This window comes from Fusarium oxysporum, chromosome III (assembly GCF_013085055.1).
Source record: "Fusarium oxysporum Fo47 chromosome III, complete sequence".
Taxonomy (NCBI): Eukaryota; Fungi; Ascomycota; class Sordariomycetes; order Hypocreales; family Nectriaceae; genus Fusarium; species Fusarium oxysporum.
This window is the reverse complement of record NC_072842.1, coordinates 3,638,343-3,664,013: the sequence shown is the minus strand read 5'-3', so window position 1 is coordinate 3,664,013 and position 25,671 is coordinate 3,638,343. Positions and strand designations below refer to the sequence as shown.

The 25,671-nt window shown below is 48.8% G+C and overlaps 7 protein-coding genes across 7 annotated transcripts; 5 read left to right on the top strand and 2 right to left on the bottom strand.

The window, feature by feature from the left end:
- Nucleotides 1-1,330: 1,330 nt before the first annotated feature.
- FOBCDRAFT_248995 (ABC-2 type transporter-domain-containing protein) lies at nt 1,331-6,212 on the top strand. The gene is made up of 3 exons (XM_031177175.3): nt 1,331-5,464; nt 5,512-5,869; nt 5,921-6,212. Exons 1-3 carry the CDS (start codon nt 1,340-1,342, stop codon nt 6,088-6,090), a joined length of 4,653 nt encoding a protein of 1,550 aa, XP_031048308.2. The 5' UTR covers nt 1,331-1,339; the 3' UTR covers nt 6,091-6,212.
- A 121-nt stretch (nt 6,213-6,333) lies between these two features.
- On the bottom strand, nt 6,334-7,318 carry FOBCDRAFT_271404 (glutathione S-transferase; the record flags this gene model as incomplete). The annotated part of the gene is made up of 5 exons (XM_031177174.2): nt 6,334-6,545; nt 6,601-6,768; nt 6,825-6,882; nt 6,940-7,164; nt 7,223-7,318. 5 exons carry the CDS (start codon nt 7,316-7,318, stop codon nt 6,334-6,336), a joined length of 759 nt encoding a protein of 252 aa, XP_031048307.2.
- A 679-nt stretch (nt 7,319-7,997) lies between these two features.
- FOBCDRAFT_198999 (uncharacterized protein) lies at nt 7,998-9,651 on the top strand (the record flags this gene model as incomplete). Its single annotated transcript, XM_054703891.2, has 4 exons — nt 7,998-8,391; nt 8,459-8,715; nt 8,772-8,893; nt 8,955-9,651. The coding sequence occupies 4 exons, from the start codon at nt 7,998-8,000 to the stop codon at nt 9,649-9,651; spliced, it is 1,470 nt and encodes a 489-aa protein (XP_054559866.2).
- A 1,185-nt stretch (nt 9,652-10,836) lies between these two features.
- Nucleotides 10,837-11,759, top strand: FOBCDRAFT_258757 (uncharacterized protein; the record flags this gene model as incomplete). The annotated part of the gene is made up of 2 exons (XM_059611231.1): nt 10,837-11,044; nt 11,123-11,759. The coding sequence occupies 2 exons, from the start codon at nt 10,837-10,839 to the stop codon at nt 11,476-11,478; spliced, it is 564 nt and encodes a 187-aa protein (XP_059466976.1). The 3' UTR covers nt 11,479-11,759.
- Nucleotides 11,760-13,456: 1,697 nt separating this feature from the next.
- Nucleotides 13,457-14,706, top strand: FOBCDRAFT_25002 (uncharacterized protein). Its single transcript, XM_031177172.3, has 2 exons — nt 13,457-13,992; nt 14,053-14,706. Exons 1-2 carry the CDS (start codon nt 13,737-13,739, stop codon nt 14,451-14,453), a joined length of 657 nt encoding a protein of 218 aa, XP_031048305.2. The 5' UTR covers nt 13,457-13,736; the 3' UTR covers nt 14,454-14,706.
- Nucleotides 14,707-15,224: 518 nt separating this feature from the next.
- Nucleotides 15,225-18,364, bottom strand: FOBCDRAFT_24998 (uncharacterized protein). The gene has a single exon (XM_054703890.2). It carries the CDS (start codon nt 18,178-18,180, stop codon nt 15,358-15,360), a length of 2,823 nt encoding a protein of 940 aa, XP_054559865.1. The 5' UTR covers nt 18,181-18,364; the 3' UTR covers nt 15,225-15,357.
- A 6,160-nt stretch (nt 18,365-24,524) lies between these two features.
- Nucleotides 24,525-25,559, top strand: FOBCDRAFT_24988 (uncharacterized protein). The gene is made up of 3 exons (XM_031177168.3): nt 24,525-24,670; nt 24,729-24,874; nt 24,929-25,559. The coding sequence occupies exons 1-3, from the start codon at nt 24,598-24,600 to the stop codon at nt 25,067-25,069; spliced, it is 360 nt and encodes a 119-aa protein (XP_031048301.1). The 5' UTR covers nt 24,525-24,597; the 3' UTR covers nt 25,070-25,559.
- The last annotated feature ends 112 nt before the right edge of the window (nt 25,560-25,671 follow it).

Genomic DNA, 25,671 nt, shown 5'->3' with positions numbered 1-25,671 from the left:
ATCATAAAGTTATGGCCAAGATGGGAGAATCGTACAGTTTATCCTAAGATTGCCATGAGAACCCGTTGTGATCATAGCTTTTGGGCAATCATCGACTGTAAGTATTTAACGTTTGGAGAGCAACGCTGCCTCCCAAGCTTGACTAATATGCCCATGTCTGCTGTTGCAGCGATCATTCCGCCGACTTAACCCAATACTGACGGACGAGGTATCTTTGGCATGTGAAAAGGGTCCGATTCAAAGTTGACTTTGTAATCAGAGACAGCACCGTGGAGGATAAATATGGATATTGGAAAGCTCTAGCAGCTCCGGTGGAGGACGCCTACGTTGACCTATATTGACCCCCCAGCGCCCTCACATTATTAACTGATAACGTTGGGGGAGGCTCTGTGCTTATGTGCATTGCATTGGTAGCGTTAATCAGCGTTCCACAATGGCCTTGGCAAGCCGTTTGCTCGCTGTGATTACCAATACAAAACATCCATCAATGTTCTCATTTCAGAAACAGTTCACAACAGAGTAAATTACTGTGACTCTTACGGCGTAAACAGTTCCACTTTCTTGTATTACTGAAGTACCCGGCAAGCCCCGAGACGACTCTTATACGTGTTCACCGGTTCAGGTACCCGGCGTTTAGGCGTATGCTGCAGCAGCAAAAGATGGAATTCAGAGTTTGTGGCGCTAAAATCCGATGGATTACGCTGCAATGTCCGGCCGGGAGAAGGGATCTGCGACTTGGCATGAATCTGTTAAAGTAAAATCTGTGGGGCCTTATCTCAGATCCCGAGTCAGCAACTCCACAAACTCCATAACGTTAGGCACAAAGATTCGGACACAAGAGCTAAACTCCATTCTCAGCAGTCTGCAGCGCATCCACACGCTAACTGAGCTCCGGAGAAGTGACAGAAAAGAAAGGCTGACACCATTGCCTATTATGGTTAACAACTGAGCAGGTTATTTTGGATACTCTTCGTCTAAATCCCTTCCATCTCCCTTAGCGTACCGGAGGCACCTTTACGTCACTACGGAGAGAAAAAAATGTGCATAACTAGGGGTCATTATAAATACAATTATTCTCAGGGTTGAGACGTTGAGAAGTCATCATTGCGTGCTACTAAAGCTCCTGCCTGTCCTGCAGCTCTCCGTTGTGAAGCTTATCTTCACCGGTCTTTCCCCTTTCATAGCCAAACACTTGATAGGGCAGACCTACAGAGATAATAACTGCATACAAATATCAAAGCGGTGCCGCTCACCGGCTGATCCCCATAATCTTTTCCCTAATAACTACAACATACACGGTTTTTCTTTCTTCTCTTAATCTCGTACAATCGCCGTCAACATGTTGGGAAACACGGTAGACGGCGATGCTCTTCGCCGCACACAATCTTCTATGCGGCAACAGCAGCAGCAACCCATTTCTCAACAAACTGTCGAAGGTGGACAACATAATCCTACAAGCAGCAGCTCCTCCGAATCAGGTGTCGTCCAAGAAGGAAAATGGGGTGAGCGTGGACAGGAAGATGTCACTGCTCAAGAGGCCATGCAAGAATTCGAGTCTCTACGTCACAACTTGATGAGCCTACACAAGACAAGGACAGCAGACACGCATGCAAGCAGGGCTCAGAGTAGACGGACGAGTACTGCTGCTCGAGTTCGGTCAGAGAAACATGAACATGACTATGACGACGATGATGGTTCCAAGACCGATGTGGAAGCTGGTCCTGAAGAGAGTGAGGGTTTCGAACTCGGCCGCTTTATGCGAGAAGGCCATTTCGAAAAGCGCTCCGAGGAGGAGGGATCTCTGAAAAGAGTTGGCGTTGTGTATGAGAACCTCACCGTCAAAGGCGTCGGAAGCACAACAACTTTTGTTCGAACTGTACCTGATGCTATCCTTGGTACATTCGGCCCCGATCTCTACAATGTCCTCACCAGATATTTTCCTTCTCTCCGGATTGGAAAGCCCCCAACCCGAACACTCATTAACGACTTCACCGGATGTGTTCGTGATGGCGAGATGATGCTCGTCCTGGGGCGGCCTGGCGCTGGGTGCAGTACCTTCCTCAAAGCTATCAGCAACAACCGCGAATCATATGCTGCCGTCGAAGGAGAAGTTTCGTACAGTGGTATTTCTGCTGCTGAGCAGAAGAAGCACTACCGAGGCGAGGTCAACTACAACGGCGAAGACGATGTTCACTTTGCTACTCTGAGCGTGTGGAAGACTCTCGCTTTTGCGCTTACCAACAAGACCAAGATCAAGGAGAAGGCCGATATTCCGGTTATTGTGGATGCTCTCATGAAGATGTTTGGTATCAGCCACACAAGAGATACTGTGGTTGGTGATGACTTTACCAGAGGTGTCTCCGGTGGTGAGCGAAAGCGAGTTTCAATTGCAGAGACACTGGCTTCCAAGTCTACCGTGATGGCATGGGATAACTCTACTCGAGGACTGGACGCATCAACCGCCCTTGACTACGCACGATCTCTGCGTATTATGACAGATATTAGCAACCGAACCACTCTCGTAACCTTGTACCAGGCCGGAGAGGGTATTTACGAGTTGATGGATAAGGTTCTGGTCATCGATCAAGGCCGACAGATCTTCTCCGGACCTGCCAACAAGGCAAAGCAGTATTTCATTGACCTTGGATTCGAATGCCCCGAACGACAGACGACAGCAGACTTCTTGACTGCCGTCACCGATCCGACCGAACGACGCTTCCGACCCGGATTTGAACACCGCGCTCCCCGAACACCAGAAGAGCTTGAGTCGGCTTTCAGGAACTCACCACACTACCAAGAGCTCCTGGCTGATGTTGCTGCATACAAGGAGTCTCTTCACCGGTCTGACTACCAAGACGCGAAGAGGTTTCAGGGGGCCGTCCAGGAGTCGAAGTCAAAGCACGTCTCCGACAAGTCACCTTACACCATCTCGTTCCCCCGACAGGTGCTTGCTTGCACTAAGCGAGAAGCCTGGCTCCTGTTCGGCGATACCACAACACTCTGGACAAAGCTCTTCATCATCATCTCCAACGGTTTCATTGTTGGATCTCTCTTCTATGGACAGACCGAAGACACGGCAAGTGCTTTCAGTCGTGGCGGTACCATCTTCTTCTCGATTCTCTTCTTGGGCTGGCTTCAACTCTCTGAGCTTATGAAGGCTGTGTCTGGGCGTGCCGTTGTTGCTCGACACCACGACTATGCTTTCTATCGTCCCTCCGCTGTTTCCCTTGCTCGCGTTCTGCTCGACTTCCCTGTTATCGCTGTCCAGGTGTGCATCTTTGGTCTCATCATGTACTTCATGACTGGGCTTGATGTGGATGTGTCAAAGTTCTGGATCTACATGCTCTTTGTGTATACCACGACCATCATGGTCACAGCCCTGTATCGCATGTTTGCTAGCTTGTCCCCAGAGATTGACACAGCCGTACGATTTTCAGGAATCTCGCTCAACCTGCTCATTATTTACACCGGATACGTCATCCCCAAGACGCAGTTGTTGAAGGACTATATCTGGTTCGGCTGGCTGTACTGGATCAATCCCATCAGCTACAGTTTCGAGGCTGTCTTGACCAACGAGCTGTCCGATAGAATTATGGAATGTGCTCCCTCCCAGCTAGTTCCGCAGGGACCCGGAGTTCAGTCTGGATATCAGGGTTGTGCGATTAGCGGAGCTACAGTCAATGCGCAGTCAGTCTCAGGAAGCGATTATCTACAAGCTACCTACAACTATAGCCGATCAAACCTATGGCGAAACTTTGGCGTTGTCATTGCTTTTGCTGTTCTCTATATCCTCGTCACGGTATTGGCAACAGAGATGGTCAGCTTCACACAAGGTGGTGGTGGTGCCTTAATCTTCAAGAAGAGCCGGAAGGCTAAGGAACAAGCACGCAAAGCCGAAGCCCCTGTCGATGACGAGAAAGTTGTTGGAAATGGTGCCAGCACCTCTTCCGGCGTTGTCGCTGACCCCAACCCAGGAAGTGAAGACGAAGCCTTGGAACAAATTACCGATAGCGAGTCTATCTTCACATGGCGTGACATCGAGTATACAGTTCCATATCTTGGTGGCGAGAAGAAACTTCTGAACAAGGTCAGCGGATATGCTAAGCCTGGTGTCATGGTCGCCCTTATGGGAGCTTCAGGTGCTGGAAAAACCACACTCCTCAACATTCTTTCGCAGCGTACAAGCATCGGCGTCGTTACAGGTGAGATGCTTGTCGATGGACGGTCTCTTGGCGCGGACTTCCAGAGAAACACTGGATTCTGCCTTCAGGGTGACCTGCACGATACAACTCAGACTGTTAGAGAGGCTATTGAGTTCTCTGCCATTCTGCGACAGGACAAGTCTGTCAGCCGTGCTGACAAGCTTGCGTACGTGGACAAGATCATCGACCTGCTGGAGCTCAATGACCTCCAAGATGCCGTTATCATGTGTCTCGGAGTGGAACAGCGCAAGCGTCTAACGATCGGCGTGGAATTGGCGGCCAAGCCTTCACTGCTTCTCTTCCTGGATGAGCCCACATCTGGCCTTGACTCGCAGTCTGCTTACTCAATTGTTCGTTTCCTCCGAAAGCTGAGCCGCGCTGGTCAGGCGATCATCTGCACCATTCACCAGCCAAGCTCTGTTCTTATTCAGCAGTTTGATATGGTCCTTGCTCTGAACCCTGGAGGTAACACATTTTACTTTGGCCCCATGGGCGAGAATGGAGAAGACGTCGTCAAGTACTTCTCGGACCGCGGTGCTGTCTGCCCCCCCAACAAGAACGTCGCCGAATTCATTCTTGAGACTGCTGCACGACCGCACAGGCGGCCTGACGGCACCAAAGTTGATTGGAATCAGGAATGGGTTGAAAGTGAGGAAGCCCAAAAAGTGCTTGAAGAAATTGATGGTCTCAAACGAGTTCGAAGTTCCGCAACGGAGGGAGTAGTTTCTTCAAACAAGGAGCACTCTGAATTTGCTGCACCGACTTGGCTTCAGACGGTCGAGTTGACGAAGCGTATGTTCCGACAACACTGGCGCGACCCCTCTTACATCTATGGAAAGTTTTTCATTGCGGTCATCTTTGGCATCTTCAATGGCTTTACCTTCTGGAAACTTGGCTACACGATGCAAGACATGCAGAACCGCATGTTCACTTGCTTCTTGATCGTGACAGTTCCTCCCACCATCGTCAATGGCGTCGTCCCCAAGTTCTTTACCAACATGGCGCTTTGGCAAGCCCGAGAATATCCTTCTCGTATCTACGGATGGTTTGCTTTCTGTACTGCCAACATTGTTTCTGATATCCCAGCGGCTGTAGTGTCAGCAGTGTTGTACTTTGTGTTGTGGTACTGGCCCACTGGACTTCCAACCGAGAGCTCTGTTTCAGGCTACACGTTCCTGATGACTCTTCTCATCTTTCTTTTCATGACAAGCTGGGGACAATGGATCTGCGCGTTTGCCCCCAGCTTTACCGTTATCTCCAATGTAAGGTCTGCCCTCGATAATATATCTTGTCGTACTAACAGCATTAGGTCTTGCCCTTCTTCTTTGTCATGTTCGGTTTGTTCAACGGTGTTGTTCGCCCATATGCCTCACTTCCTGTCTTCTGGAGGTTCTGGATGTACTACGCGAACCCCGCTACATACTGGATTGGAGGCATCCTGGCAGCGACTCTTGATGGCACTCCAGTGGAATGTTCGTCCGAAGAGACTGCCAAGTTTGACGCTCCCCCGGGACAAACATGTCAAGAATATGCAGGAGCATTTGCAGACTCCGCCGGAGGATATCTCCTCAACCCCAACGCCACGAGTGCTTGCGAGTTCTGCCCAATGTCTTCTGGTAACGATTACCTAGCGTCGCTCAATATTGATGCGAGTGACAAGTGGAGAGGTATGCTGATCCAACCAAGCCGTATCGACACAATGTATTAACATACTGCAGATTTTGGCATCTTCCTAGCATTCTGTGTGTCCAACTGGATGCTCGTTTACTTCTTTATTTACACAGTCCGTGTTCGGGGATGGAGCTTTGGCTTTGGAACGATCTTTGGAGGGTTGGGCAAGTTGGTTGATCTGATCAAGAAGCCGTTTCAGCGAAAGAAGGAGGAGTAAGAAATCGATTTAGTAAATGCAATTTAGAAAGGATATGGAAAAGTACTAGCGAGGATTTGAGATATAATAGACAAACCGGGTTGGCAAACGAAGAATCGTACAGCCCTTAATACTACATCTAACACCAGTTTCTCATATTGTTCAGTAGCAACTGTAACAAATTGTCTCCGCCAAATGTACCCCAGAACCGAGTATGTTGAAGTATAATTTCATCTATTCAACCCTCCCAACAAGGCTCAGTCATCATTCAGCATCACGCTTCATAGCCTCCTGAACCCAAACCGATCTCTCCCTCCCCAGCTTCTTCAGCTCTTCGTCCGGCAACTCATTGAGCTGAAGGTAAATATGAGGACTCGGCACATTGCGGCCTTTCTCAAACCCAGGACGCTCGAGGAGCTTGTACATCCAGTTCTTGACGTGAGGAAACTCGTCAATCTGGGAGAGGCCACTGTACTCTGCAGGTGGAAATTAGTTGCCTTTATGTATACAATCCCTGAGTGAAATGCTTACTGTATGCGGTAGTCCATGGCCAAATGGCGATGTCGGCGATGCTGAGATGATCGCCAACAAGATATCCGGATGGATTTTCTGCAAGAGCCTTGTCCATCGTTCGGTAAAGGCGGCGCGTTTCGTTGACGTATCGTTTCAGGGCATATGGATAATCACCAAAAGCAGACACTTTCTTCTATCAGTTCAGTTACCCCTTTTATCTCGGCTCAATACTGGTAACGTACTCTCAAAGTGGTTTGCCTGACCTTGTATAGGGCCGAGACCACTGACTTGCCAAAAGAGCTATGGGGACTTCGATTAAATATCTCTCCAACAGTAACTTGTAGGTATGGGACTTACCCAGCTCGTCATCTGCCAGTACTCTTTGGTACCACGGGGATACGAGATCTTGTGGTCCTTGTCATACCGTTCCACAAGATACTGCAAGATAGCACCACTTTCCCAGATCTTGAGTTCGTTGCCGTGCTCGTCTGTGTCAACAATGGCTGGGATACGACCGTTTGGGTTGATGTCAAGAAACCACTCCTCTTTCTGTTCGTGTTCGAATAGTTTAATTGCACGAGCCTATAAATATGGACTACGTGAGAAGTAGACACAACTATTTTGGGACTAGGGTTCGTACATTGTACTTCAAGCCCAGCTCCTCAAGTGCAATGGAGATCTTGAGTGGGTTGGGAGTGCCTTCGCAGTAGAGAGTGATCATATTCTCGGCTGACATAGTGGTCTAGGGTCTGAAGCTGTTCAAAGATTTGATGATAATTAGAGGTCAAATGTTAATGCTTTCGATTCTGAATTCTTGATGCTTCTACTTTGCGGACGGCTCTTGGTTCATATTTATACACATCCTGTTCTCCCATGCCTTAAATCTTTCGCGTTCGAAAGTCGAGGTCATTATTCATCGTTCTCTGCCCGTAGATTAAGAAACCATCAACTTCATGACTGCTTTATACCCCAAACGGTTCATGGTATCACCAAAGAGGCTTAGAAGGAAAAGGATCTGCTGTGTCACCGCCTTCTCCTTGAACACAATGGCCGTTGGCCACTTGCCAAAGAAGGGCAATGGTAAATCAAAAAGGGCAAAAGCTATAATTGAAATTCTAAGAGATGTACCAGGAATGGTAAATGGTATTTCAACAATGGGAAGGAGCTAGAGTTTGCGCTCTGGTGCTTAGAAGTTGGAATCTGGCATGATTATCAATCCTCTCTGCTTCCGCGGAGCCTTTGAAATCACACGTCCAAGACTAAGACACTCAACTTGTGGTGGGCCTCGTTTGGGGTTGATGACCTCAGAATCTGACTCTAGACAATAAATCAAATAAAAGTACTGTTTTCATGTTTTCTCAATGCTTTGCCCCAAACCTTTGTCTCGTTCTAGCACATGTTTAGTTGGTGTCACGATGGCAGGGATGGATAAGCCTCCAGAGGAAAAACGTCTCCTCTTCATTAATACCAGTGAAAACAATTTTCTTCCACGTAGAAATCAGCATAATTCAATTGATTCCGAGGTCCGTCGCCATGTTATGCTTGATATTGGCAAGGCCCGACGAAAGCCATCAAAGGACCGCCAGTTCGTCACCTTGACATGGCAGACACAAAAGCACACCGGCAAACAAGAAAGTCCAAAGATAAGACACTATGGCCATTCAAAAACACCCGAGGAGTGCCAGGCCACAATAAGCACGCCTACATTACATGCATTGGCTGTCTTCGAGAAGGAATGGGGAGAAGATTCGTTCTCGGCATACGGATTTACTCTTATCATGGCCACAGGGAAGAATGCGATGAGCGGCAGTAAGTGAAATCAAGTCCTATGATAATCTAGTTAGATGTTTCGTACGTACTGAACCTGAGGATACAGCTTATTCGGCAAATACATTCTGGTCCCCCTTCGCCTTCAGAAAGTCTGCCTTCCTGAAGCACTACCAGCAAATCTTTAGTTCACCAGATGTTCTTATCCCATTATACCGTCGATCATCACTAGAACTCAAGTCCATAGCGCTGGAGCGCTCACTTATGACAATCCAGTGTATCGAGTCCAGACTTACAAGCTCTGATACGAGTTGGGCAACATCAGACAGCGTTATTAGCGCTGTTCTGGCACTAATCTGCTACAATGTAAGCTTCGCATCATATATAGATTCTTCTTGGTCGGATAACTGAAATTGTGGTAGTTTTCCAACCTAGATTTTGACCAAGCGATGGTTCACATCAGCGGTATCTGGATGGTGATTGAGGCCAGGGGCGGCATTTCTACCTTAGAGAATAATCAGGACCTACTTCTCATGATATCATGGTATGTGCGAAGCCTTTCTGCTACGTTATCAGTTATGTTCAGGGACTCAATGGTCCGTCAGGGTTGATATCACGGCAGCACTTCTGCACAACACGAAACCCTTATTTCCACTACCCATGAACCTAGACGCATTCGTTCGCCCAGGCCTGAACATGCTCCCAGGTCCGCTTTTCGGCCTCCTTAACGGCGATATATTGTGTGATGAGCGCTTTCTGGCGGTTCTTGCATGTATGGGAGATTTGAATGCACTTGCAACATTCCTCCAGACCGAGCAGGTGACCAAGGGCGATGCCATCTGGAGCGACGAAGAGCAAATGCGTCTCCTTTTGAACCCAATTGCGCATGACTTATTGAACCAACAACAATTGGAGCCTCCGAAGCCTGATACACCTTACGAAATAATCTTGGAGTCGCTTAGGCTTGGGGCTATCATCTGGATTATACAGGTGAAGCGAAGGTGCCGCTCTTATCCCGGGACTGCTCAAGCACGTATCACGACACTCCTCAGAACAATATCAAATGACACAGAAGCTGATATTCCATGGAACTGCAGTGCAGACCTGCAGGTTGTTCGTCTCTGGCTCCTGGTTCTTTGCAGTGTCAGCGAACCTAGTGGCCAGGACTATTCGACCTTGATGCGAATAATAGCTTCCGAAATGAAAGAACTGAACCTGGTGACTTGGGGCCAACTTATTTCTATCATACGGCGAATGCCCTGGATCTACTTGAGTGAAGTGCCGGACTTGAGCACCTTGTGATGCTGGTTCAGGGGTATATTGGAGAACACTATGAGTCCAACCTCCGTACAAGGATATCAAAGTTCCCATTCCGACTTTAGTTACTTATTTCTTTAATATGTTCATTTTAAAGACCTCAAGACATGAAACAATACTCCAGATAGTTCTGGTAATCAATGCTAAAGCAGTGTCCTTGCTACCTAGGCACCAGAACATTCCCCCCTGAACCATTTCTCTTTCCCCTCTGACAATCTGTGAGACTAGGCAAGGTATCCAATAGTAGCTCCAGCCTCATACTGGCAGCGAATCACTGCCAAGTTCATTATATGACGTGACAAGCTCATTCACTGATGAGGATCTAAGAAACAAAAATCTCCACAATTCATACGATCTTCTTGCATCTTCTTGCCTCCTTTTGCTTCCCTTGCTTCCTAGTTGCTTTCTAGTTACTTCCTTTACTTTCTCAGCTTCGTTACTTGTTTTTCTTTTTTTCTTTTTTCTTTTTTTTCTTTCTTTTTTTTTTCATTGCTCCCTCTTCTCCTCTAATTTCCTTCTCTCGCATCCCTTCATTTGCACACTCAAGCTTCGCCGGTGTTGAATCCCAGCCTCACAACTCAGATCATAAGACGCTTCAAGGTAAGTCAATTTGCTATTAATACTCTATGCTTCATTTACTGTTTATTTATCATTAGATTCCCGGTTGTTGTGTCCTCTTTCTTGGTTGCTGTAGCTTCCAAATGCAGCTTCGCGTGTAAGGAGAGCCGATCTTGTAATCCACTTCAGCTAGAGTCTTTTGGCCTCCTTCGGCTTAGGTATGTCGTCTCTCTTCTGAAGATGATGTTCTCTATCTCTGACAATTTGTTCTAAGATCCCAAGCCACCTTACTGTCGCTCTCGCTGTCGCAGATAAGCTCCTCCGACATCGTGGTCACCTCCGTTGTATGTTTCTTCTTACCATCGTCCGTTTCCTTTCTCTAATCAAACATTCCAGTAGCAATACTTGGTCTCAATAGCCGTCGCCTCCCAAAAGCGATCCTTTGGTCGCTGTCGGTTCAGCGGGTACCCGCCAGTCCTTGACGTCAAGCTCACACAGCCCTGCCAATCTCGCAACAAGAACCCCTTCAAGAAGAGGCTATCTCGACCTCCATATTGGGGCCAACTTCATCTCGTCGCCTTCTTTGGTGCCATTGTAGTCTCCAGTTTCATCATGGAAGACCCCAATCTGACCGAGGCGCCAGGTGCCGCGCAATGCCCTTCCTCCCAGTCGGTTGAGCTCAAAGACTCCTCAGGAAGACCCCATTGTGGTCAGCCTATCGCTGGGGCCACTCCCTTGGGTACTCCTGTCGGCGCATCTGAGAACGATGCTGAGTCTCCTGGGTCAACTCCGCTCCCCTCTTCCGCGTTCAAGATGGCAGGTCATCAGTTTCCAGACGCCGTTTAGAAAGCGGCTTAGGAGAGCACCAAGGCCTCACCACTGACTTATGAGCCACAAGAGGGGTCAACCACCAACTCCGGTGCCTCCATTGAGCCTTCTTCACCAAGCACAATTCGCGGTGTCATGACCCCAAAGCCTGGGTCAGCAGATATATCAGATGGCAATGCCGATCTTGAGGGGTCATCTTCGGTCTCTCATGAAGAGGCCGTGTTGAATCTTGAAGACAAGCTTCGCCAATTTGAATCCCAACTACGAGAACGCAATGAGCCCAGTTCAGTTCTCACGGTCCCCTATCCATCTCTGAAGCGCAAGATGCAAGATGAACTCTATGACCCCGTTTCCAAAAAGATGAAACCAGCGTCTCAAGTCAGCCCGGAAATGGGCTCATTATCGACGGAAGTTGCAGGTCGATAAGTCCTAGACCGTTGCTGGAGGCGTTGCCAACGGGTTACTGTGCACCGAGAGAACTCTATGATGACATCGACGCCCAGTTGCCGGACAGAGGGTATTGGTTTTGGGAATGGTTTTGGGGGAAGATATCTTCCGACATTAGTTTTGAGAGGCAGGACTTACATGCTATTTTGGGTTCATTTGGCAGCAGAGAAAGCCGTCTAAACACTTGCATCTTGTCACTTTTGGGTGTATATAGAGATCTTCTTGAGGTCATATCTGAGCTAAAGAGTTACTCTTGGTTGGAGGGTTAAAAGGTCGCTGGCTAGAGACAAGGCTAGTTATCTATTCAAAGTTCAAGTTTTAGCTATGGCCCCTCAGAAACAAATACCTGTTCTTCTGCTTTGACTGAAAACACATCGCGAATTAACTCATGCTGTCTTGTTATCATAGCTAATTGTATACCTCGTATCTTGATATCAATATCGTTGGTGGGCATTTAAGGGGTGGTCATAAAGGGGTCACTCGGGTATGATAGATCATCAACACATCATGGGGTCACAAGAGCTTGAATGGTGCCATTTCAATCTTATCTCTTTTCTTTACACATCTTCATCAAGGCCCCTTCATTTCATAGAGCTCCAGTAATCCCGCGATGATTGATGGCTCGTAAAGACGCACAAGTTAAGGTTACATGTAGACTATCAGACTCAAGAATCTATAATACAGATGAAATTGATGTCCATCCAATCTTTCAAGGGGATCCAATTGGCACCTTCAATGAGATCCATCCAAAGTTTGACTACATCAAATTTGATATCCCCTGTTGTGCCACATGTGCCATTTCCCTTGAATATTAGCTGACAACTCTTTCCATATAACACCCAATTTGTGGATATCATCAGCCGAAGTCTCCAGAATACTCTAAAACGTGGCACTAGACAGCTGAACAAGTATTTATGGAAACACTTTAAACTCACGATATAAGCATTGGCGGTGTAAGGTTTCTCTCCCAGCACGGGGAATTTTTTTCACGATCGCGCACTCTCTCGACGTGGGCCACAGCGGGACGGCACGGGAGGTCTCCATTTTGGCTTTTCAGCCCTACGGGTCACTTCAACGTGTCTAACGGTTGATGAAGTATCAACATTTGTGAGTCAGTTCGTGAAAATTCTGAACAGAACAACGAGGTTTTCCATGGTTGAGTTGGCAATTGGTTGACTCAGCGTAACGGACATCCATGTAAGTCGGGCCCTCGCTAAAGAGTTAGGTTCTGCTGTACAATACGCGAACTGTTGAATTGCTGTAGCCTCGGGCTTCACCGTCTGCTGATTTTTACATAAGTGGTCCTCCGTGGCAAAGTATGTGCTGTAACGGTAACAGTTACAGCAAGAAGCTGCTGTTGGTATAAAGCCGTGTGCTCATGTATCTATCATCCAGCCGGGATATTTCTACTCAACCACATATCAACACCTGTACTGTACTCTGTAACACAAGACAAGTGGATACACAAGGGCTGTACCATTTTGCGAATTCACAAATAAATAAGCCTTCTCACCTCATAGAGCAAGTCAACAATACTGAACCGTGCTGCTCGAAGCGACTCTCGCATATCGTTCGTCAATTTATTGTGGAGGATCATCACCTTCAAGAGACGAGGGTACATATCACACCCCTGCATCTTCAGTTCTCAGTCCCGTTCAGGCCAGTTCGCCGCGAGATGCGCAGACTGCAGCAGAGAATCAGAACTCAACAAAGCCAAGCTCCAAGCTAAAGAAAAAAAAGAGAGCCTTTCCTCTTTTCCACTGGACGACACTCCAGCTCTCAGGGGTTAAAGCGCAACCCGCTACTGTGCAGTGGTGGAGTAGGAAAAAGAGACCCCTGAAACGCGCGAATCGTATCTCCAGCCACTCGAATTTACGGTGAGGAAGGATCATCGCGTGTGTGTCCCGTGCGTGCCCGCCGTGGCCCCTCCGAGCCGAGTAGACTTGACACTACTGTACCTCACTCTTACAGTACAGCTCTGACTTGCATCTGCATTGGATCTTTCGTTCGCAGCAGCGCACATCCGCCCTTTACTCGTTTCGATCCAGATTTTCCTCAGAATCAGAGTGAGGATTAATCAACGACACGAGATAATTCTCCAATTGAATTAATAGCGCCTTTTCTTTCACGAATGCGCACAGTCTGAGCTTTCCCTCCCTCTACCTCTCTTTCTCTCATTCTGAAATCTCACCACCAAAAAATTACTGCAAATCCAGCCACCGAGAATCCTCAAAAAGATGGGCTTCCTCGACTGGAACGACGGTGCCTCCGTCCTCTCAGGCAGATCTCGCCGTCACAAATCCTCTCGCTCTCACAAGAAGCGCCGTTCGCGATCCCGCTCCCGCTCTAGCTCCCGTGAGCGTGGCCGTGGTGGCTTCGCGGATATGGCAGACTCCTTCTTTGGCGGAGATCGCTATGGCAAGCACAATTCCTCGCGCGCTTCATTCTTTGGACTTGGTGGTAACAACAGCCGCTCGAGCTTCTTTGGGAACAGTAATTCTACCCCTCCCAGCCTCATACCTCGGAATCGAAAGGTGCTAACTAGCTTACTAGGTCGCTCATCTTACTACAAGCGCTCCCCACGTCAAGGCTTCGTCCAGAAGACATACAAGCAACTCAAGCGTCTCCTCCGCGACCTCGTCCACTGGGCTAAGCGCCACCCATGGAAGGTCTTCTTCGTCGTTATCATGCCCCTCGTCACGGGGGGAGCTCTGACTGCTCTTCTTGCCCGCTTCGGCCTACGTATCCCACCCGCCATTGAGCGCATGCTTGGTGTCGCCTCCAAGGCTGCCACGGGCGACTCGTCCGGCCTCGTAGGCGAAGCTGTCCGCATGGCCAGCGGTTTTGGCGGCAACAGCGCTGTTCGCGTAGAGCGCGACACGCACTCCTACAGCGGTGGCGGTGGTGGCGATACTTGGGGTGGTTTCGCTGATATGGCCAAGAAGTGGATGTGATGTTGCTTCAGCGAGATGGCGTCGTTGCTTTGGACTTGTGACACTACCTTTTGGACGAGACGCACGCAATTGGCTTTGCTTGAGGCGTTTCAGGAACGGAACGGAATGGAATGGGAAGGATTTACTTGGGAGGATTATTGAGCCCGCATCGCCATATTACTGGTGATTTTACATAGAGACGGCAAGGCAGCATTCTTGAATACATTTCACGACTTAATGACCCCTGAATGTTGAGCTTTGTACCTGTCTGGAGAATGTGATCGCCTTCTTCCCAAACTCTACGATATCATCCTTGTCCCAAAACAGACCCAACATTCATCATGTCAGGAATAGGGTTACGAGGCATACCTCACGTCGTCGTAGATTCAGATTCAAAGTCATTTCAGCACTATGTTCATTACTAGTTCTGTGCATTTACCAGCCGCCTCCGCAAAATACCTAGTTAGAACTCATATCCCACTACGTCTTCCTCATATTGACAGCGGCATAAATGCCACATATGGGTTGTCCAACTCCCTGAGGAGTCCAAGCTACCCAAGTACCTGACTCAACCATCGGCCCTGTCGACCTGGGAGTCAGGTACATGAGGCCATGCCAGATACCAATGCTATTCATGCAATCATTAACCTCTGCGCCCATTCCGTTCCTTAAACTAAAATACTTGGGTTTCCATCGATCCAAGGCCTGTACCAGGTCTGTTGATGCCTTGTTTCTTGACCAATAATGTTAATCTGGCCATTGCTCCATGCAGTGGCCCCAAATAGAGTCGACTTGGTAAGGCTGCCGAGTAAAGCTTCTCGGTTGCAGGATGCCATAAAGAATATTGTACATGCGCCGTGCAATTGCAACGGCAGTCATAGAACGCCAACGCTGTAGAGTTTCTTCAAGTCGCATATCTCATTCATTACTTTGCCTCACCCTCTTTCTCCTTAGCGGGCTTCCAAAACTGCATCATTCGTCCCAGTTTCTTCGTTCGGCTGCTCTTTGCTTTCTTGTGATTCTCGTCGTTGTCCAGTGTGACCTCCATTGAGAGCTTGCTCCGTTCACCATGAGAGCTACTAATGAGACGGCTGAGGCTGGCAAGACTTGATCGACGTCGTCCAAAAGCAGCAGAGGAAACTGAAACTGGTCGAGGTTCTCGGAGAGTGGGCTGTGATTGACGCTGGCTGGGTAGAAACATGCTTTCCCTCGTCATTGTAGAGTTGCTAGATGTCAATGAGGGGATATCATAATCCACTGAAACTCGAACCTCGGGTCCAGGCTCTCCCATCAAAAGCAAAGACCGAAAGTTGTTGTCGTCGGTAACTGATGAGGGGGCTGTTGAGATTCGCTGAACCTCAACAGACATAGGCGACCGAGGAGACGGGAAAGAAGACGAGTAGCTCATGGCGTAAGGGCTGGTCGGAACATTGGCTGGTGCAGGAAGATGCAAGGGGCTGACTTCACCAGGTGACAGATCCTTGGTGCCTGAGAACCTTCTCAATGAAGAAGGGGTAGAATCAGTAGCCTCAGTTCGCTCAGCAGGCATGAAAGGGGATCGAAAAATCACGCTTGGCATCTCCTCGGCGATAACGCTTTCGTGTAAAGATGACCTCGAGCGCTCACCCCGCACCGTACTGGCAGATATTTGATCCTTGTCACTCAGGCTGGAGGTGGTTCGCCTCATGGCCTGGTTCGGCTGGCTTGAACTGTGAATTGAAAGCTTGTCTTGCGAGTCACGTAAGGGATCTCTTGTAACAGCAGCTGGAGGTGTAGCATCACTGTCAGAGTCAGTCTCTTCTTCAGAAGAGTCATCTGTTGTCCCAGATCTGGCATTGTCATCATCATCCTCTTCATCTTCTTCGAAAACATCGGCCATTGTTGAGCTGCTGTTGTAACGGTGCATGCCAGCACGGCCTGGATCAAATGGAGGTAGATCGGGAGCAGATTCCGCTCGACGATGATAATGCATACCAGGACCACTGAAGCCCTTCATGCCTTGAGCACTGTGAAGTCGCCGTTTGCCGGCACCGCCAGCAGCTCGTTGCGCTGCCTCCCACTCTGGATTGAGTGGTAGAGGGGTGTTGAACGGGCCGAGAGCTGCGTCGAGGTCGATCATAGGATATGATGATTCATCTGCTGATCGCTTCGGTGCTTCATCTTGAGGAATGTTGGGAGATTCGGTGACAGTGAGAGTTGGTGTAGAAATCTCCAACAATTCAGGCTCTCCATACATCGCATCCTCGCCTTCGTATCGAGCGACTCTAGGAGCTGGTGGAGTTGGAGGTCGGCCGCCCTCGGATTTTGATCGCTTGCTGTGAGATTTAGGCTTTCGTGGCAAGATAGCCCCAGCCCAGCCTTTCACCTTCTTCTTTTTCTTCTTAGTCTTTTTGCTGCTCTTACTCTTGACGGGAGTGATTTCAGCATTTTCGCCAACTGGATCAATTCCATGTCCAGTCACGGGCAATGCCTTGGTTAACAGATCAATTGACCCGGCGCTCTGTGGTCTCTTGCCAGGTGATGTGTTTCCAGCTGATGAGTCTCGAACGAAAAATGACCAGCGCTTCCTTGTCGGACTTGGTTCAGGATCTTCCGCTTTGGGAGCCTCAGCAAAATTGAGTAATGTCGGAATCGAATTTCGACGCTTTGGTGAAGATGGCGTGTTAGCCTGATCAGGAGTACGCTCGAGGATAGCACCTGCAGTGCTTGGCCTCGAATCTGAAATTTCGCGAGTTGATGTTTGAGATAATGGCGAAGGGCTATCACGGCCGTTGTGAGACGCAGCTGAAACAATTGACGATATGCTGCCAGATACAGAGTGCCCAGGTCGCGCTGTTACTGTACTGGAAGTCTCATTAGAGACGAGGGACAAAGGTCTTGGGATAAACTCAAGCGTGTCAGAGAAGCCGACACGAGCTTTGGGTTGTTTGGGGCTTCCGCTCGGTGAAGGGACTGAAACAAGCTCCTCAGTTTCTTTTGGCGCCTCGGGTTCAGGAGCAGATTCAGGCTCAGGAATAACCTTCTCATCTAGAGGTAGAGACGGCTGGTTGCTAGGCTGGCCGAAGGTGGTCGGGCTAGTCGGTGCGCTGTTTCCTCGGCCGGCGCCATCAAAGACGGGAGGCTGGAGAATTGGTAAGTCATTTGTTGAGATTGCGCCTGAAATCCCTCTTCGATGGCCTCTTCTTGGTGGTTGAAATGTTGGCGTTACGAGTCCACTCTCTGACTTGGTAGGACTAGTGCTCATGATGGCGATCGAGTTGCCCTCGCGGATACGTCCCCCAACAAATTCACTCCCACCTCTTCGATGTCCATGGCCGCCGGGTCGCTGTGATGATGCGATATTTCTAGGAGAATGAGGTGAAATTGGAGGAGTCAGGAGAAAATTGTTCTCGCGGTCTGGCGAAAGTAGAGCACCAGGGTTGAAACTAAAGTCAGGCAATGCCGAACGAGACTGTCCCTCTGCATTTTCAGCAGAAAACCCAAAGCTGAAGTTGGGAGTCTCAATGGCCGACATGGGACGACGACCGGTCGCTCGCGAGAAGGAAGAGGGCGCGGACGCCGGGGCAGGCGGTTTGGCTGGAAAGACGAATGGAGGGTTTGGCGGTGGCTCATCGAGCTGAGCCTGTGATTCAACCGATTGAGGGCCAGTAAATGAGTTCATTGAGGAAGCGAATCGATCGGAAGGGCTATCGAACGCTGGACTGGGAGTTGGACGGGTTAGCCGCTCGGGGCCAAATGCGGTTGCCATCTTCTCCTCAGCCGCGCAGCGGCAACGAAGTGATGGACAACAATGTGTGAATTAAAGGTTCATAGGACAAGCAAGGCAACCGTTTTAGAACCGCCGGGCTCGCTTAATTATTCGGTTCGAGTAAATGTTGGCGATGTCGAAGAGGGTCGCGTCTGAGGCGTCACAAGCAACGATCAGTATAGATCTTGAGATTGAGATTGAGCACGCAAAAAAGGCCAAGAGTGTCGGCTTCGATAAGAGAATATGGCTACAAATAATGGCGAGCAAGTCGTACTGGGGTAACGGACCAGATAACACGGCAGCAACAGGCTTGAAAGTCGTCGAGATGAATCGCGGAAAATTGGCTGGACGAACAACTCGAATGGCGGATGTTAAAACTATGGTATGTAAAGAAAAGGAGTGGACGGCCAAGACCAGCGCAACTCTACAAAAACAAGAGAGCAACTGGAATCGCACCAAGAAAGAAGAGGTCGGGAGGAGGAAGGAAGAAAATCTTCGCTCGCAAAGGCGGCGTTTTCGATTTGAGGTGCGGCCGGAGAGATGAAGAAGAGAGGACGGGGGAGGGGGGATAAAACGCGATTTCGTGATAAAAGGCAGGCCAGAGGGAAAGAGGTAAAGCCAAATGCACTTGTGTTCAGCCACGCCCAGCAAGCGCAAGTGTATGCAAGTGCAAGGGGTCCCCACCTCACTGCCAACTGACTGTGATGGGGGTACGTATGGGCAGGTACCGCTGCAACCAACACGACTGCGAATAGACAGCCGGAAATGGCCAGGAGGACATGCATCTCTAGTACCTCTGCGCTTCCTTCCAACTTTGGCCAGGCCCCAGGCCCAAAGGTAGGCCCCCTAGTCATAGTAGTTCATGATCCCTAATCCCTAGTTCCTTAGTTCTTAGTCCAGGTACCTGGCTTGCTGGCGTGGTCCTGGACAATCCGCCCTGGCATCCACAGTCCACACTCGAGAGAGACACGACATGGCCAAGGGGCGCCACCGCTCTCGGGGACTCCAGCTGCCCGTGTTGGGTGCCAAGATTGGATCGAGTGGATGCCAGTGGAAGGCGGTTCAGAATCGACTCGGTGTTAGGGTGACCCGATCAAGAAGCCGAAGGAACCCAAAAGGGATTGTGTGTGATGAACTATGCTACTTTTTGGTAACATGCGTGCAGTCTGATGCATTGTGAAAACACTTACTAAAACGTGGAGAATACCTGGGCATAGCCAAGGGAGTCATATCAAAAACACATATAGTCCTTGCGCTTGTCGTTTGTTCTGACTTCTTCCAAGGCGGCAGCGGTAAGCACCCAGGCACCCTTCGCTAGACCTGGGTTTCCTTCCCTTCATGAATTCTTTCTCTCCAGGGGCGGCCGGGCCTCGTCGACTCCGCTTGGCGGTGGAGCTTTTTTTTCATCCACCCCAAAACCAGACCCGCACTGTGTTGTCCTTTAGGCAAATTGCACCAAGCGGTCATTCTTCTTGTTATTGTCTTGACTGGATGTTAATAATTTTCGGATATGCCATCTTATGCTGCCAAATATCAATTAATCTATCTCTGTTATTCATGACAGTCTGACAAGGGCATAATCATTTTATTGCGCTATCAGCGATGAACAAACCCTCCTGCTCCTCGCCCAATCTTACTGAAACAGGACAGCATTACCATCATGGATATTGATCTTCATCAACTGCAGTGGTACACTTTCATGGCGGTCACCATCTCATGACAGGTACTGTCAATATCGGTACATGAGACTCCAAGTCCACATCTGCACTGTGACCTCGCAGGTCGACTACAAGTATCCCTGGCTCTTTGTTCGTTCGCGGCACTGCGAACGCTCTCGAGGTGCTTACTGCTGCTCTGTTGGGCGCTCCAGGCCTCTGTTATTCGTCTGCTGTTTCTGTCAGGGGCCACCTAACAACCCTACCCCTGTCACCCTCAGTGCACGCCGTGTACCTGCACCAAAGGTGCACTTGTGCATGCATACAAAAGCGCTGCAAGCCACGACAGATGAAGGAAGATGCAAGCGAGCAGTCTTGAGCAAGTGACATCAAGCGTCGAACCTAATACATGTTGGAAAGACAACTCCATCATGTGAGAGAGACTCTCTTGCAATTATCTTCCCGATGCTCCATATCAATGATCTTCAATCCTCCCATGCCCAAACTCACCAAGCGCCTTTACCAGGGATGGCCTCCAGGTTTGAGAGCGGGGGAGGCGAACATCAAAGTGGAGGTCAAGGGATGAGTAACGGTTACAGTGGGCGGCACGATGTCTTGCGCACTTGCTCAATGGCCGCGACAATCTAACGGCCTTGGCGGTCGCGCATTCGAAAATCAAGTATCGATGGCCTTGGCCGGGCATCATAGATAACTATCACGAGAGTCGTTTTTTCGGACATTTGCCAAACTCTGAAGAGAAACTAGTTAAAAGTTGTTCACGCCATCAAACGCTGGAAACAGGAAGAGATCCTAGTCGATTAGCGACCGGCTGAGTTACAATAAGCATTGCTACCGTTTGGTGGTCAGCGGGCAGCTGCAGGTCAGGATTCGGATGATAACCGGCTGACCACTTTGAGAATACAATTCATAGGCCCGAGTCACCTTCAACCAGCAGGTATCTCTTATCGACGGCATGGCGGAACGTCTGTACCGGTCCAAGAGGTCAGCGACACATGAGCGGGAAAGCTTCACGGCCAAGGGAATCGACGATTTGTCTTGAACAAAGGTTTCTAGCGCAGCCTTCGCCTAGAAATTATCGTAAGATGCATGATCGATTTTGCATTTGTGTCGCTGTACATAGTTTTCGGTGATTTCTCTGCAACCCATACACAGCTGTACCTTGATCTGGTGTAAGTCAGAGGCCAATCATATGCATTGAGAGACCAGGAGGCTGCTGTAGTAGGCAGCCACCAACGAAAAGATCGATCTCAAGAAGGGGCGGGACCTAGATCAACGGTACCATCCATTGAAACACCACAACAACTAAAGTTAAGGTAGGGAGTTTAAACGACACGATAGTTTCCGCATGCAATAATCATGAATTCATATTACTATACGATAGTGCCGAGCCATCCGCCAACACGCCTTGTCAGAAACAAAGCAGGTTTGTATCTATCCACTCTCAACCTCACTAATTCACACCAACCGTGTAAAGTATCGTACAGGCGAGACATGGCTTGCATGATAAATCGGGGCGAGAACCAGTCGTTAACTGCTATGCGCCACAAAAGCCCTGAAAGATACAATACGATGCTGTATACAGTATGGCAGAGCACGTATCTGTTGTGTTGTGTTAGGTATTTTGCCTTTGCGGGTTTTATTGAGTTCTTATCCGTTGCTTTTTCCTTCTTCCCCAGTTGACCTGAGATCTGTCCAGGATAAGCTGGCAGGCCACCTGGCCCATCGGCCTGACCAGGTCAGAGGTTACGAGGTCGAGAACACGACCACAACAAACCGATTCACCAAAACGATGGCCCCAGGACTTATCAAGGTTAGTTAGGTTGTGATCTATCAACCAGGTTGCCAGGAGCCCTTGAAGATTACGTATTGCCCTCGTCCGAGCGCTCTGATTTACAGGCCAAAGAGTTCCGATTTTAGATCTTGACAGATGGGTCAGTCGACTGGCCCATTGTATCTCAACGGGAAAGTTGTTTGCCGAGAGTATCCCGAATTACTTGTTTTGCTGTTTGCATCTTCTCATCACACAGTGAAAGCCTTGGTCTTTGTAGTCCCAGCTTAACGCCATCCTCGCTACGCACGGGGCCAGGAACAGCCTTAACTCCCCTTGTCTATTCCCACACTGGTACCCGTACCTGAAAGTCATCCCTTGATTGAGACCTTGAAAGATGTGGCAGCTGATGACGGATGCGGTTGAGGCTGAGGCTGCTGCCCATCTGTGCAGGGGCACTTGTAAAAACACTTTGCCTCGTTCATCTGGGACGGGAGATTCACCAAGGCAACGGTATCAGACTGCAACCTCTGATTGGCTGTTGTTTTGATTTCCTGTCTAATTGCTTTTTGAAATTCACAGCACGTCAGACAAGCCGACGGGTTGATCATGGATCTGTCTCTATCATGGATGGTTTGTTTCAACAAACTCAATCCGGGTATTGACAGCTACCGAGCTTGAAATGACAGGCGCCCCTCCCGTGTAACGATGGCAACAATTTTCATCTCGAATTTTATTGCATTGGCAATCTATTGCTCTACGCGCTTATACACTGCTTCCCCAACAAAGGTTATCCTGGCCTGCCTGATAGTCATATTTAACGTCAGATCTACACCAATATCCGACGACACCGCCAAATCATGCACAGACTAAAATGATCGCAAGGTACTTGGCGCATCGGAAATATGGCCGAACTTGGTATAAACAAGACGGGACGGTTTTCAAGACTCAACAACGCCTAAATTAAGCATGGCGGAACAATTTAGACAAAACACAAGTTGCATCTGTTGATCGATGGTTGTCGTGACAATTGTGTGTTGGCAAACAAAGCAATTGCATGATATCTCAACTCTACAAACCTGCATGCATACATTGCCTGCCAAGGGCCAGTTTTGACACCTTGTAACATTGACTCCTCATGTCTTGCCCAGACCTGGGGGGGTTCATGGGCAGACACTCTCATGGAGCCAGGTCCACCAGCTAAGCCACTGTACAAGGATTCTCCCTCTTTCGAGCCTTCGAATTCCCCCGTTTTGCTCCACTGTGCACTCATTACCGGCCAATTTCACGGTCGAGAAAGAAAAAAAAAAGAGGCTTGCAATTCCCATCTTAGGTCAGCCTGCCACCGTTCAACTCGTCCACGAATAACCTCCCTCAGGCGCATCGCGATGAAATGAAGGCTTTCTTGTATGCATAGGCAATCTCGCCAACATCTCAACGAGGAAGCTATGTAATACCGTTCGACACGGGTGGCATTCCTATTATTATCTGCAACGGTAATAAGCCAATTTGCCCAGCTAATTACGATTTCCTCTTCATTCCGTCATGAGGTCCATCTCCCTGCGTTGCGGTGAAGGAGGCCTCGGGACGGATCCAATGTTGACAGGAGACAGGACAGATTCCCAAAAATATCTACCGTGTTTTTAATGGGGTTGAGGAATACCCGAATTTAGCACGCGATGGTTCATCGTCATTTCGTGGCCTTGGCTCTGGGCCCATGATAGACGGGATGTCATTTACGTAGGATTCGGCCACGATACCGAAGGAACATGGCCTAATCTGGCCTCTAACCCGCATCAGTCGTGTCCCATTATGACATTGTAGTGTCATGGGTGTTGATTACGATGAGCCCGATTAATCCTCGCATTATTGGTGTTCATCCATACTCTTTCATGGCATGTTCTTGGTTGAAGACTTGTGATGGACGCGTCCTTCGAAGTGTCTCTCCAAAGACTCCACATAGTAATGTCTCTGCCTTTCGGAAATGTCTCTATAATCTAATGCATGCATTTGCAATAATGTTAATTAATCTAATTACATAGTAAGCACCATTGAAGTGCGTACGTCAACAACTTGCTTCTGGCCAGTGATAGGCTCATGGTTTGGCCGAGGCTATCTCCCTTAATGCATACTCATACGGTTAGCCCCCTTTCATACAAATGCCTGACATGAACGTAAACGAACATGTAGTTGGCAATACGAACAGTCATTACCCCTGCTCCAATCACATCACTTGATCAGCGTCTTAACGGTTAGCTTCCATGCATCGAAGTCAAAGCCACCTGCGAGAAACTGCAAACTAGAAATCCTTGTAAACCTTGAAGACCATCAGAATGGCTAGGGGAGTTGAGACAAATCCGAGGCCTCGATCTTGAGTGACAAAAATACTTGGGTGACCATAGAATATAAGGTTTAGGAGTTTTGACTGGTTATTATTAGCCCTTTCACTGAAGGTCTCGGGTCTTTTTGCTCCCCTAGAAACTGGATCTGAGGCTTACAAGTTCGCAGCTGAAAGACGTAGCCAATAGCGTAGATTCTCCCTCGACTGACAGCTAAGCAGGGACGGGATGGCGCATTATTGGAAGACTCGTCAGCGCCGAAGAAAGACAGTCAAACTATTGAATGGAGCAAAGAATAGCCGAGCCGAGGCGAGCCCAACCTCTGATTATTATTAGGAGCTCATCTGAAGGGGCCAGAAGTCTTCAGATCGTGAAACAAAAGCACCAAGCGACGTGACAAGATCGCCCCTTATCTGCCCCTGAATTAAAGTGTGGGGAGCTACCTGGACCCTGGATTTGAGCCACAGTTCTGGACCAAGTGTGGAGGCGCACAGCCACAGTTTTATCATGACTCTCACCGCCTCTGAGATAGTGCCCCGCCGCAACATTTTTTGACTGGCAGAAAAATTGGTGAAGCGCGCAAGATCGCTCAAACGACACGCCTTAGTATCAAAGACAGATACACAGCAACAGTATGTCTGATACGGAGAAAACAAACCTGACTCCCGCTCCTGCGGCGGAGAAGACTCTTGGCATGCGCAAGAATGGTAACATCACCTCCCAGCATTGGTTGTATATGAATACACCAAGCTAACTGCTCTGTAGGCAAGCAATGGCATGCCCCCAAGAAGGCCTTCCGACCTACCGCTGGCCTGAAGTCATATGAGAAGCGAACGCAAGAGCGTGCTCTCATGGCGCAAGTCAAGGCCAAGGAGAAGGAGATGAAGGACGAGAAGGAACAGGAGCGCCAGGTAGGCCCAGATTCTCCTTACATTAGACGAGACATGATCTAAATCAAGAAATAGCGCAAGATTGCAGCCATTAAGGAGAAGCGAGCAAAGAAGGAGGAGGCTGAGCGATACGAGAAGATGGCCGAGAAGATGCACAAGAAGCGAGTCGAGCGACTAAAGCGCAAGGAGAAGCGAAACAAGCTGATCAACTCATGATCGCGGGATGGTTTTGGTGGTTTAAATTTGATTGGAGCAGACATATATCGACAGCATTATGATTTACGATGCGGTATACCTCAAACTACAACTTGCAACGGAAAGATTAGGTTAGACAATACGGGAGCAGCACAATATACCTGGGCGTTGGAATATGCGATCAAATCTTGGCGGATCAATTACCAGGTTCTCCGGCTATCGAGTGGTTATTCGTCTTCGTGTGATTAAAGGTTTCTAAATCTAATATGTATCATCGATTCATAAACCGGCTGGTTCGGGACTGAGTCGAGCTCTAACTGAGATTCATTTGCTGTAGGAGAGCCAACCGATATCTTCGAAAGACAGCAAGTGACATGAGGTCCACAGATCTAAAATGTCGAGTTGACGAAACCAACATACGTGAATATTCTAGTAGAGCCATCTACTGGTTTCTTTGGGGATTTTGGTCTTAGTTAAAGACCTCCGTTGTGGATATCGTGGTGACTATGACACCATTCTGAGACTGACAAACCGATGGCACTTGCCACAACATTCGAGCTGCTTTAAATATCACGAAAGGAAAGACTACATGTGACTACGAGTATCTGATACTATTGAAAACG

Bases quoted from the DNA above. Each gene is read 5' to 3' on its own strand.
- FOBCDRAFT_248995 (XM_031177175.3), top strand. From the start codon at position 1,340: ATGTTGGGAAACACGGTAGACGGCGATGCTCTTCGCCGCACACAATCT. The intron at 5,465-5,511 runs GTAAGGTCTGCC...TAACAGCATTAG, and splicing joins GCTTTACCGTTATCTCCAAT to GTCTTGCCCTTCTTCTTTGT. The intron at 5,870-5,920 runs GTATGCTGATCC...AACATACTGCAG, and splicing joins TGCGAGTGACAAGTGGAGAG to ATTTTGGCATCTTCCTAGCA.
- FOBCDRAFT_25002 (XM_031177172.3), top strand. From the start codon at position 13,737: ATGGGCTTCCTCGACTGGAACGACGGTGCCTCCGTCCTCTCAGGCAGA. The intron at 13,993-14,052 runs GTAATTCTACCC...CTAGCTTACTAG, and splicing joins CTCGAGCTTCTTTGGGAACA to GTCGCTCATCTTACTACAAG.
- FOBCDRAFT_24998 (XM_054703890.2), bottom strand. From the start codon at position 18,180: ATGGCAACCGCATTTGGCCCCGAGCGGCTAACCCGTCCAACTCCCAGT.
- FOBCDRAFT_24988 (XM_031177168.3), top strand. From the start codon at position 24,598: ATGTCTGATACGGAGAAAACAAACCTGACTCCCGCTCCTGCGGCGGAG. The intron at 24,671-24,728 runs GTAACATCACCT...ACTGCTCTGTAG, and splicing joins TCTTGGCATGCGCAAGAATG to GCAAGCAATGGCATGCCCCC. The intron at 24,875-24,928 runs GTAGGCCCAGAT...ATCAAGAAATAG, and splicing joins AGAAGGAACAGGAGCGCCAG to CGCAAGATTGCAGCCATTAA.